At 34.9% G+C, this 12326-nt stretch overlaps 1 protein-coding gene across 12 annotated transcripts in view; it reads left to right on the plus strand.

The window, feature by feature from the left end:
- Positions 1 to 12326, plus strand: part of USP33 (ubiquitin specific peptidase 33) — a 36537-nt gene that overhangs the window by 3844 nt on the left and 20367 nt on the right. For 8 of the 12 annotated variants that reach the window (XM_084528277.1, XM_084528275.1, XM_084528280.1 and 5 more), the window contains 7 exons: positions 1498 to 1635; positions 2653 to 2706; positions 4786 to 4848; positions 7949 to 8101; positions 9388 to 9487; positions 10812 to 10881; positions 11968 to 12081. In XM_084528277.1, coding sequence (XP_084384403.1) covers positions 1555 to 1635; positions 2653 to 2706; positions 4786 to 4848; positions 7949 to 8101; positions 9388 to 9487; positions 10812 to 10881; positions 11968 to 12081 — 635 coding nt within the window. In that variant the 5' untranslated portion in view covers positions 1498 to 1554. The remainder of the gene's footprint in view (positions 1 to 1497; positions 1636 to 2652; positions 2707 to 4785; positions 4849 to 7948; positions 8102 to 9387; positions 9488 to 10811; positions 10882 to 11967; positions 12082 to 12326) is intronic. The other 4 variants (XM_084528285.1, XM_084528284.1, XM_084528279.1 and 1 more) reach the window with 1 other exon arrangement.

Consider the following 12326-nt stretch of genomic DNA (forward strand, 5'->3'; position numbering starts at 1 on the left):
ATTGTAAAGCTCTTAAAGTGAGATACAAAAAGACTGAAAGATATACATGCATACTTGAGTATGTTATATATTAATTGTATATCTATAAAATATATTTAGTGTGTGCATATATGCATATATATACGCATACAATAAATATACAATAATGTTATATCCTATTTTTATAGGAATAATATATGTAATACCATGTTTATACAGGTGCACATGCACACGTTAAAAAGGTGTACACGCATGTGCATTTGCATACACGTGCACACATTTAAAAAAATCTCTGATAGTCAAATGGAACTGAAACGACCCTGACAGAGGGTTCTTATTGCAAGACAATAGAAATAAAGACCAGGTTAAAGATAAAAAAAAAAAAAAAAAAAAATGTGTTTACTAGGCAGCATGTAGGAGATGCCTACTAGGCAAGGTTTTGTGCCCCCACTGTATGCCAAAGCCCCAAGTTAATATTCAACATAGGGGTTGCTGATGCTGTGTGATCCATAGGCCCATGAAGAAATGGACATAAAACTGCTAGAGCAAACAAGAGAAGTGGAAAGAGATGTCAGTAACAGTGCCAAAGGCTGCAAGCAGGTTGAGGAAAGTGCATCATTAAGTTAGGCTGGAAGCTCAGTTGCATGTGTTGACAAATGAAAGCTAGATTGGCTAGGTAAGTAAGTGGGCAAAGAAACTTTAAGACTCCTTGGGCTTGAGAGATTGATGTCTCAGTAGTAATTCTTCAGCGACAAAACCGGAGTGAGAGTCAATTGGAGTACCTACGTGAAAGTAATGTTACAAAGTTCTGTTTTTTTTTTTTTTATTTTGCTTTCGTAAAGTATCAACTCTATCTGTGCAGCTGTCAAAATAATAATCACAAAAGGGTTGGATTTAGCATTCCGTGTTTCTAATAAGTCTGTGTCCACATCAGAAACCCTGGATGAACAGAGAGAACTCAAATGAGAGAAACTTGCTGAGTCATCAGTACTACGTGGGAGTTACAAGCTCATTTGCTTTTGATATATAATGTGCTGGTATCTAGAATGATTTTTTTGTAAATAAATAAAACCAAGATAAGGTTCAATTCTCCCATGGCAAGTGAATCACGTGGCTTCAGCACGTTTCACCAGTGTTGCGTAATGACTGTTTCCAGAATGTACAAGCCAAGCTACCACCAGTTCTGGGTAGAGTTTAGAAAACGTATTTTTAGAATTGTTTTATTTTTCACTTTTGGGTGCCATGGTAGAGGCCACGAAGATAAATCAGTCCAACTGGCTTTGCTCCATTCAGGATTCTGTTGTTTGGTGCCCTAAAAGTCAGAAAATAGAGGAATGCATTTTAGATCTCCGCTGTATTTAATTTAAACTATTGGATTCCCTTACCCTTAAGGTATTTATTTAAACTTAAAAATGACACATTCTTGTAAAGGCTATGTATATTTTGTGTAGTGGATATTGACTTCTGCTGCCTACTGCAAGGAATAGGATTTTACTTACTCTTACTTCTGTTGAAAAGCAGCTTCTTGGTCTTGGAAATTCCAGCTGCAGGATCTCGGAAAATACAGCTTCTGAAATGTCATCACTCAGCAGCAACTGCCCCCACTTGGAATCAGTGGGTGAGATAACAAAAGAGGAATTGATACAGAAATCTCATGTAAGTTGTAGCTCCTTCCTTCTAACTAATTAATTGTGATCACTTACTTTAGCTGCATACCTTGTCATGTATCGCTATGCACAAGATGTGTTGAACATAGGATAAAACTTACTGCACTGCAGTAGTAATGTTCAAACAAAGTATTGGAAGAACTATGGGCTTTGAAGCTGAAAACCTCATTTGCCATACTTAATACTTAAGAGTACCTTTCCCAGCAGTGTGTTCCAAAGCAAATGTTACTTTAATATCACTTAAAAGAGATAGCATAACACTAAGCAGAACTTATTTTCAGACTTTGTAATTTTGGCTGTTAGTTGATTAGAATGTGAAAGTAATATACTATGACTGGACTTCAAGTGGAAGCTGTAAAAAAGAAATTTATGCTTAAGATTTTTGTTGGATCACAGTTCACTTTCTGATAGAGGAGTCACAGGTTGAGAACCTGTCCTTATCTGAACTCTTGCTTTCCATCTAGTATTAATAAATGATACAAAAGATTTTTGTAACCCATTTTAGTAGCTGGGATGTGGTGAAAAGTCAACCTTTTTCTGTCCATGGTACTAATTTTTTTTTTTATTTGAAAGTGCAGCAGTTGATTTGCTGCTGAGGAGAATGCCATTCTCCTAGTGTTGTATCTTCTTTTGTAAATCTTTGCAGGTAGTGATGATTTTATGGAGCATGCAGTTGTTAGAGATCCTATTGTTTTCATTTCTCTTTGTTAGATTGGTAGACAAGACTAGTTTTGAAGTTTTTGATGGTAATGTGACATAAAACAGCTTCAGATTTTTTTTCTTTTAAGAATCTCAGATCTTAGATTTTACTAGAAAAAAATACACAAAGCTTAAAATCATGTGAAATGAAACAAAAATTGAGTTAGTATCAACACATTCATTTTTGTCTTAAATTTTTCAGTTGATAGTTGTTTTTTACAGTATTTTTTCTCATTTTATCTTGAGGTTGTGGTTTACTGATGAAAGTAAGTGAAATAATCCTTTGCCTGTGCATTTAATTTAACAGGGCACTTGTCAGGACTGTAAAGTTAGAGGACCCAACCTTTGGGCGTGCTTAGAGGTAAGTTGTTCTGCTGAAGTCCTGTTTTAGTAAACTGTGAATAGAAGTTGGAAGTAATTTATTTGTTGTTGTTGTTGAAAGAAACAACTATAATTATGTTCTTTTTAAATAATAACTCACAATTAATTTGAAGTAAAACCTCTCATGCAATTTTTTATTTCTAAAATGTTTTATCTTCTATCAGGTACATATTTCTTGTAATTTAAGAATATTATGTTTAAAATGAGTTCTTTGGATAATAAGCTGACATGTTAAGGGTTCTTGTTTTACAGCTTCTAAGAATTTTTTAATCTTTTTCCTAGGTCTGTAGATTTTAAGATAATGTATCATTCCTGAATTAAGTTACTTCTTTTAAGCCTGCTTTAAAATTTGTAGTATAAACATCTAGCAGTAAATGGTGACTTCTTAAGAGTATAATAATATATACTTTTTTTTATTATTTGTAGGCAAAATAACTAAAAAAAAAAAATTGAAACATTATTCAAACTTCGGAGTTTTGTAGTCTTTACCCTGTGTACAGTTCATTCTTAAAAGTGTAATTGCCTTAGTCTTCTTGCTGTCTACAAAGAAAAAATGTATTAAAAAAAAAAAAGAAAATACTACTACTTCAGATTGATCTATGATACCAACAGGGAAGTATGCAGCAGATTATTTTTTAAAATGTCTTGAATTTTTTAAACATAGAGCTCTTTTCAAAGGTTGAGATTCTGCTCTATAGGCTTGGCTTTGTTTCTTGGCAGAATAAATTTAAGTCCTATCAGGAGGATCTCCATGCTGAGATGCAAATTTGTAGGTGTGTGTATGAGTACTTTCAAAAATCTGCATTGCTGATTTCCTTTAAAGTGCATTATTGTAACAGTTAAGAGATTATTTTGATCCCATTATCAATAAAAGATAAGGGGGAAACAGCTGTTGTTTAATGTCTTTTTCTGAGGTTGCTTGAAGTTTAATTAAATGTAAAAACTCTTTGGGGAATAACAAGAGAAGTAGGAAGAGGTGTTGAGGCATGCATGAACCTGGCAGGTGGAGAAGCGCTGTGGAGCTTAAAGCTTTTTTATTATTATTTTTATTTTTATTTCTCACTTAGAACTCTTGGACTGTTTTTGAAAAACTTAATTTCATACAACATTTTCCATAGGAGAGTTTTCTAATTACAGTAGGACACTTAAAGTGTCATGCTGTGCTACATCTCCTCTTGGATGAGTTGGCATCTTGCCTTCACCTTTTGTGCATAGAAAAACAGCCAGCACATGGTGAGATCCCAGCATGTTAACTATCTGTAACTTAACCAATATCTGTGATTATTTAATATAGAAAATCGACTCTGTGTCCAGCTGCAACTGTAAATTAACATGCTTAGTGTTATACAGATAACATGCTGTACCTTCTTACAGGATTGTCTTGGCTCATGCAAATGAGGAATTACTGAAAATTGCTTGAAGATTGGCAGCTGCAAGATTGCATACTCAACTCATCCAAATATGTTTTGTAATTAGCACGATTAAAATCAGCAATTACTTTGCATCTTTTAATTAAAATTTAGTAAGTTATTAACCATATAGTGCTGGAAAGCTTTATTTAAAGGTTAAAAAAAATACTGAAGTAATACTATAAGCAAGAGGCATAGTAGATAGGGACATGAAGCATGACACATTTATTCAAAAATGCCTTTAAGTCTTTCGTAATTTGGTATTTTAGACACTGAGCTAACTTCATGGTTTCTGCCACAATCTCTACCAAATCACAAGTTGTAAATATATATATATATATATATAGAGAGAGAGAGAGAGACTTGAATCTGAACAAAAATGTCAAAAAAAGACCCGAAACACCTGTATATTCCAGGAGTACTGTCTAACACTGTCTACCAGTGAAAGGAGTTGAGTTAAATCTTGCAGCATTCTTACTTTGCTTTAGGTGATATTTAACACTTACTGTGCATGTCTCTTGGTTTGTGTAGGAACCTGCAAGTTTGAAATATAAGTGAATTTAAAAGGGGCTGGCAGTATGTTCCTGTTCTGTAAACCTGTTTGACACCATGTTTTAATTCTGTATGCTTCTTCATGTCTTGCTCAACAGAACAGATGTACATATGTTGGCTGCGGTGAATCCCATGTCGATCACAGTACAATCCATTCCCAGGTATGTATATTTGCTAGTAATACAGCAGTTAGAAACAGTGAAGTAGAACTACTGAACTCTTTGATTCTGTGTAGCAAAGCCAATAATCTGTTAGTATATCTATTTGGCAGTTTGGTTCTTTGTTTTAGTTTTTCTCTTACAGAAGCAAGTCTTACTGGCTTAGGGACATGTGAGTTTAGAGTCTTTGTGCAGTTGCATAATTATTTATGTAATTCTGACACCAGTGCTTCTTAAAGGACCATGGTGAAAATTAAAGAAAAATAATAATAATAAAAATGATTTTCAAGATCCATAGACAAGTCTGTACTTAGGTTGAAGTACAGCATAAAAGTTTAATTTGGGATTATGGCTGCCTAATGGGTAAGAGGAGGAAAGTTGTATTAAAGAAGATGGAGAGTAGAAGATAGGAATTAAAAATTGTAAATTACCAGAAACAGGTGCTTTGTTTCTGTATTATGGTTATTGTTCTGGTGGCTGCAGCTAAAAGCCCTGTAAGCCAAGGTAAACGTATCCTTTAGTGCCAAGTCTTGATTTTGAATTCAGCTTGGGAGGAGCAATGGCATGCATGCACTGTATTCACCAGCACACCAAGTTCTGTCAAGGGTGGTCAGCTTGAGTGCATCTGTTTGGATCTTAAATTTACTGTCTCTTCAATGCACACACATGTACAACTGGAACAGTTGCCAAAATGACAGAAATAAGCTGCATCATTCTTTCTTAACAAATATTTTCAGAATCACCGGCTTTCTGATGAAATTCTTGCCACTAATTTATAATTAATTGGAATAAGAAAAAATCCAATAGAAATTTCATAGAAAATATATTGAAGACTCCACACTGAGCTATTTTTGGTCCTTAAAAATAATAATAATTTAAAAAAAAAAAAAAAGAAAACCAAAGTAAACAATCCTCACCCCCAGCTGGTGAACGTTAATGAACAAATAGGACATAATATAGTTCTACAAGGAATTCACTTTGCATTTTACCACCACTCCTAAAGCAGGGCCTAGTGCATATTTATATAAATCAATATTGAATTAATATAAATCTATATAAATGTGCATTTTTAACTAGCTATTTAAGCTTATTCATGGTTCTAAAGCCTTTACAGTAGTTATATAAAGGGGCCACTTGTAGTGCATTTGGGTAACAGATGGTCCCTGAATTTCTTGCCTGTAATTTTACACCTTCTGGCTTTCTATTGTAGCTTATCCCTGTTTCACATGCTGTTTTAGCAATGTTAAGTAATTACAAGGTAACAAACAGAAAGGGAATAGATGGCTTTACTTGATGGCAGTGACATCCTTGTCTTGATTTTTCTCATTTGATTTAATTTTAATTTTTGACCCTCTTTAAGCCCTCTTCAGGATACAAGCTTTCCTAATTTGCTATCTCAAGTATTTAGTGGTTACCTTTATTTGATCTTTGTGCGTTTGTTTTTTTTCTTATGTGATAATCCTTAACTGATTAGAATGACAGAGACAAGGTTGATGGGAATCATTTGAGTTCTCACAAGTTTCCATCAGCAAGGCTTCCTATACTGCAAATAATTGTGTTCATTGTCTCCACTTTGTGAAAATTATTAAACCCTGGAGACTTCTAAATGCTTGTGCAACAGAAGCTGCAAAATCAAGCATATTCTTATGTTTAAAATATTCTAGGATACTTACTGTGATGTTTCTGATAAGTTTTGATGGTGGGAGGGCTTCTTAATGAAACTACAGCCCACACTTTGTATTAAAAGCATTATTCTTTTACAAGACCTTATTAAATGAGGGAACTTGGAACTCAGACATCCTGTAGCAGTATTATTTTCCCAATTTCTAGCAAATCTCTCATCTATAAAGATGTCCAGTGCTACCGTGTAAGGAAGAGATACAGGAAAGTGTGGTGAAAATATCTCGAGTTTAATAGCAGCTGTTTGCATGATCTTACAGTAAGAAAAGAGGTCAACAAAAGAAAGGTGAAGGTTAGAAACATAAAATATGCTCCATCTGTCAAATTTTTATGTTGCTGCATAATGTGAAGCTGTCAACGAGAGAACTAATTGAATCTAGAATGAATGTTTGCTTTGGTATGAGCAGCTCTTATAACTGACCTAAGAATCTTGTATTATCTTCTATTTGATTGTTCAATGGCCAGCAACGTGAAATTCGTACAGCAAACTGGTAGAATGAAACACTGTCCTTACTGTATAGGAGGAGGCTGCCATTGTGACTAACAGCAGATACTGAAGGTAGCTTTATTGTGAATTTTAACTTTCCACCACAATGTCAGTTGTGGTTTAACCCTGAAGGCAGCTCAGCACAACACAACCCCTTGCTCACCCCCCACTCTCCCAGTAGGATGGGGGAGAAGAATCAGGTCAGGGGGAGTAAAAGCTTGTGGGCTGAGATAAGGACAGTTTAATGGGACAGAAAAGGGAAATAAATTATTAATATGTGTACAAAACAAGTTGATGTACAATGCAGCCGCTTGATACCTGCTGACTGATGCCTAACCCATCCCTGAGCAGTAGTCTGCCCCCTACCTTGGCCAGCCACCCCATATTAATTACTTGGTATGACATCACATGGCGTGGGACATCCCTGTGGCCAGTTTGAGTCAGCTCTCCTGGTTCTGTCCCCTCCCACCTCCTGGTGCACCCTTAGCCTCCTCACTGGCAGGGTGTTGTGAGAAGCTGAAAAGTCCATGGCTCAGTGTAAGCACTGCTCTGCAACAATTAAAACGTCAGCGTGTTTTCGATGTTATTCTCATCCTAAATCCAAAACAGCACCATACCACTAGGAGGAAAATTAGCTTTTTCCTAGCTAAAACCATGACAGTGTCTTTTTATTTTTATAACACAAGTATGTCAGATATGACGGTGGCTTAAATTTTGATTGTATGTTGTTGCTAGTGTGACTTATACTAAAAACGTGTTGTGCGGTTTACACTAAAATTTCACTAACCAAATTGTTGTTTTTAAATATTTTAATGTGCATATTTATTTCATTGTTGAAAGATCCAACATTTTAATACTCCTGTTCTACCTTGCATGTGCCAGTATTTAATTATTCTGTGCTTCTGAATCATAATCTTGTTTTTTATCATCCTTTAGGAGACAAAACACTGTCTAACTGTCAACCTTACTACACTCCGTGTTTGGTGTTACGCCTGTAGTAAGGAAGTATTTCTGGATAGAAAATTAGGATCTCATTCTCCACTACCAAATGCAAGACTGTCTCAACAAACACAAGAAAATAGCATACAGGTATTTTTTAACCCAATGAAGCACAGCTGTAGCTTTGCAATAAACTTTGTCTTCTAATAATTGAGGCATTGACTTTTCCTTTTTCTTGTGAATGTTGTTTCTACTCACTTTTCTGTTTTTATACAATTTCTTTGAAGAGACAGTGCCCATCTTGTATGTTCAATCTCTTTACTCCATGCTAAGAATGTTGTTTTCATCCGAGTGTCTGTTAATCAGCAGTAATCTGTAAGATACAGAAATTGTACAGGCTTAAATTTAAGGCTAGAAAATGGGGGATAGTTCACCTGTGCTACCTGTTCTGTGAGCTCTTGAAAATCTTTTAAAAGCATAAATGTTCAGTACGATGCATGTAACTGGAAAAAAAGGCATTAATTCTTACCTGTTTAATGTACTTACATAAAACTGACAGGTAACTCAGTTAAAATTGACACAAGTACCAGTGCAGCATTTCTAATAATGTTGTCCTTGGGGAACAGAGCTATAGGAAAGATGATGCACAGGTTGTGTACGTTTTTAATTTATTTTTGAAAATTGAAGTTGTACAGAAAGATGAACAGTTTTTTTTTCAATACACACCAGCACCTCAATTAGAATAGTACAATTGGATTATTTTTTCTAGTGTCTGTTAACCAGAAGTTCTGTTGACTTGATGTAAAGCTCGGTTCAGACTTCTGAGCTTGTATTCTATTACAATTAACCTGTTTTAATCTTCCAGAGAAATGAGTATAACATACAGAAAAATCAGAAGAACTTAAGAAGTCTGTTTCATGTTTTGTGTGGAATTCTTGTTTCTGTGCTCGCAAAAAGAGCTTGTCAAAGAGTGTTTGCCTAATACATGTGTTCTTTTTCTTTATTTGTACATTTTGTTTCAGCAACTTCATTTGTCTTCATTAAATGTAGTGAGCCATCTGGTGGCATATCAAAACCACACATAGTAACTTTTATGTGATGACTGCTGTGTTAGCATTTCAGTGCTGGCTAACTGATTATTATCCAAATGAATGAAATGCTTTGTTTTGCATTGCTTTGTTTTGATTCTTCATTTCTTGTCATAAAATCATATCAGTGTTGTCACTGGTAATCTAAAAACATGGGCGTGTTTTTTCTGGGTAAACTTTTATCAGGGTGGCTGTGGAATCTGGATATTCTCACTTTAAATGAGATTTCAAAATGCAGTGAGATTTCAAAATGCATTTGCATCATCTGTAGTTCCCAGTTAGTGAAAATATGCTTAAGAAGAAAAATGATAAATAGAAGTAAATACATGTTTTTTTTCTCCTTAAAAGGATTTTAAAATACCCAGTATTCCCACACTGAAGACTCCATTAGCAGCTGTATTTGATGACCTAGATATAGAAGTGGAAGAAGATGAGTTAAAGACTAGAGGTAATAAAATCAAAATCTAGCACTTTAATGCCCTTTATCGCATGTGTCCAGCTATATATTAGTTCTAATTAGAACTGTTTCCTGTTCTGCTCCAACTAAGATCTTTATTTTCAGTTTCACCTTAAATGCAGCAATCTTTACCTATCTTCAGAGCAGAGGCTGTGGTGATATATGTAATATACCTGTGAAAGTAGCAACAAAAATAAGAAAGAATGTTGGAGTAATGTTTAATGTAGCTGGTGTTTTAGACACTCTGGTAAGAGTAGTTTTTTATTAAATCTGTTCTAATATTTTCTCTTGTCTAACCTAAAAGGTTCTTGGTTTGAATGCTTTTCTGCAATTCGGCTAACTTTTTTCTGAGCCTTTAGCTTACAGGTTTGTTTTTTTGTTGTTAGTTCTTTTTTCTCCTCAGTAATTTCATGCACTGCTAAACCTGCAGATATAAAAGGTTACACCACCACTAACATACAGCTAGTGGAAAGATAAAAATCAGCGTGGGTGAAACTCCAAAAAGAGAAGCTTTAGTGTTTAATTTTCCTAAGAGAACATCTTGATTATCTCTTAGAAACCTCAAACTGGTATTAATCATTTCCGAAAGGATATATGTATTTGTTAGAAAGGAAAATTATTTCTAACTGCCATTTTCTAAGGAATTTTAGACCAGCAGACTGTTAAAGTTTTATTTTTGACATGCCAATGCATATGTGAAGGCAGTTTGTTTTCTGTCAGTGAAGTTATTCTAATTTATGGATCTTATTTCTCCTTTACTCATCTGCTACCAGTGTTCTCACCCCTAAGTCTCCTGGCATTGGCCAAAAAACCTGTTTCACCCCTTCTGTTGTCTGGCACAGTCTTTATAGATATATCACCACCACACTGATTTGCCATCTGCCCTTAAATCATTAAATCATGTGTTTTATTCCCAGTTAGTTTTTCCTACCAAAATGTATTATTTGTGTTTCTTATTGTCCTATAAATATTTTTGGAAAAGTAAATTTTATGGAAGTAATATAAAAGTAGAACTTCTATGTTGGGCTGCTGTTGTGTGGGCTGCTGCAGGGAAAGGTGACTCCAGCCCAGACAGACCCAACACAATGTTATAGTTCCCAGTAGTATTGATGTGACCGTGTTCATACGTTTATCAAACGTGAAACTCTTCAGCTCCGTTTAAATTTCGTTCTTAAATTTAAAAGTCTTTTTAAATGTATTTATTGAATCAATCACTGGAATATATCTTAATGAGGAAAGAAGTCCCTTCAAAAAATTTATTTGCAACACTCCAGGCTGGAAAACAGACTTGCGGAATATCCATTATATTTTTCAGGTCTAACAGGATTGAAAAATATTGGTAACACTTGTTACATGAATGCAGCTTTACAAGCTCTTTCCAACTGGTAAGGAAAATGGATGTAAATAATATTTTATATTTGCTTGCACATGTATTTTTTCCTCAAGATTGACTTAAAGACCTTGGGCTGGACTACAGTGGAAGACAACATGTATTTGTTAATTCTCAATCTTGCATGCTACAAGCAATTGTGTCACTGATAGAAAAAAACAGTGTTATGGTATACAGGCTAGGCAGTTTTTACCCTGTTTTCAATTCCTTACTGTCCTAAATGAGAATATATGCAGTTCTAGAAATTAGAAGAAAATCTAACAAAAGATATAAATTTGTTTCCTTCTATAGAAGAAATCCAAGGAAACACATCTCATTTTACGATTAGGGTTTATTATTATGTTAATATCAAAAGGTCCAATTTGTTGGTTACAAACAACATGTCTGGGACATCCAATGAGAAATCATCTTAGGAATGGCTAGAACACAGTCTTCTCATCCTATTGGGATACCAGTTGATAAAAGAAATCTACAAACGCTGAAGAGAGAAACACTAACCAACTCTGAAGTTTCTTGCACTAGGAATGGTTAGGCTGGTAAAAATACTGGTACAGTGCCTCATCCCTGAAGGTGTTTTACATCAGGTTAGATGGGGTTTGGGGCAGACAGGTCTAGCAGGAGGGGTTCCCGCCCTTGGCAGGGCTTGAAAACAAATGAAAAGTCCCTTTCAACCCAAAGCATTCTGTGATCCTACAATATTTAACTACAAACCGCGTGGCAATACTGGGTGTTAGAGAAAAGATTTAAGATGTTATTTGTGGACTAGGCCTATGGTGATGGTTGCTGTAGTGGTATACATGTATGTCTTCTATGACTAGTAACAGTTACTTTGTATTTGAATACCATTGGACAATTCTGGTGCTCTTAATAAATGTCAGAATACATTGGAATAGCAATGTTGCTGTGCTGCTGAAGTTGTCCTGTTAGGAAGTGCTTGGCTAAACATTTTAAGAATGTAGGAAATGGAATTGTTCAATTACATAATAGTGTTATTCTTTTTTAATGACCTTGTACGAAATGTGGAGTTACTTTTTGTATTTTAACAACATGACAAAAATATTATTTCCTTCTTTTTAATCAGCCCACCTTTGACACACTTTTTTCTTGACTGTGGGGGCCTAGTCCGAACAGATAAGAAACCAGCAATTTGTAAAAGTTACCTCAAGCTTATGACGGAGCTCTGGCACAAAAGCAGGTATTGTATCATTTTGGTGACTATAACTATAAATACGTTCTGGAGTCATAAATGATGGATTAGTCTATCCATAGTGTCTAATTATTTTTTTTGGTGTGTGTGTGGGGGGGGGTGGTTATCACAGAATTGCTTTCCTAAAACAAGAAAGTCTAACTTGCAGGATGTTTACTTTCCTTACAGCTATCTCTTTTCAATATCTACTAATGATAGGCCAAAAAAACCCAATGTTATTCACAGTAACAAAG

The sequence above is a fragment of the Aythya ferina genome, assembly GCF_964211825.1.
Source record: "Aythya ferina genome assembly, chromosome: 8".
In the NCBI taxonomy this organism is placed as follows: domain Eukaryota; kingdom Metazoa; phylum Chordata; class Aves; order Anseriformes; family Anatidae; genus Aythya; species Aythya ferina.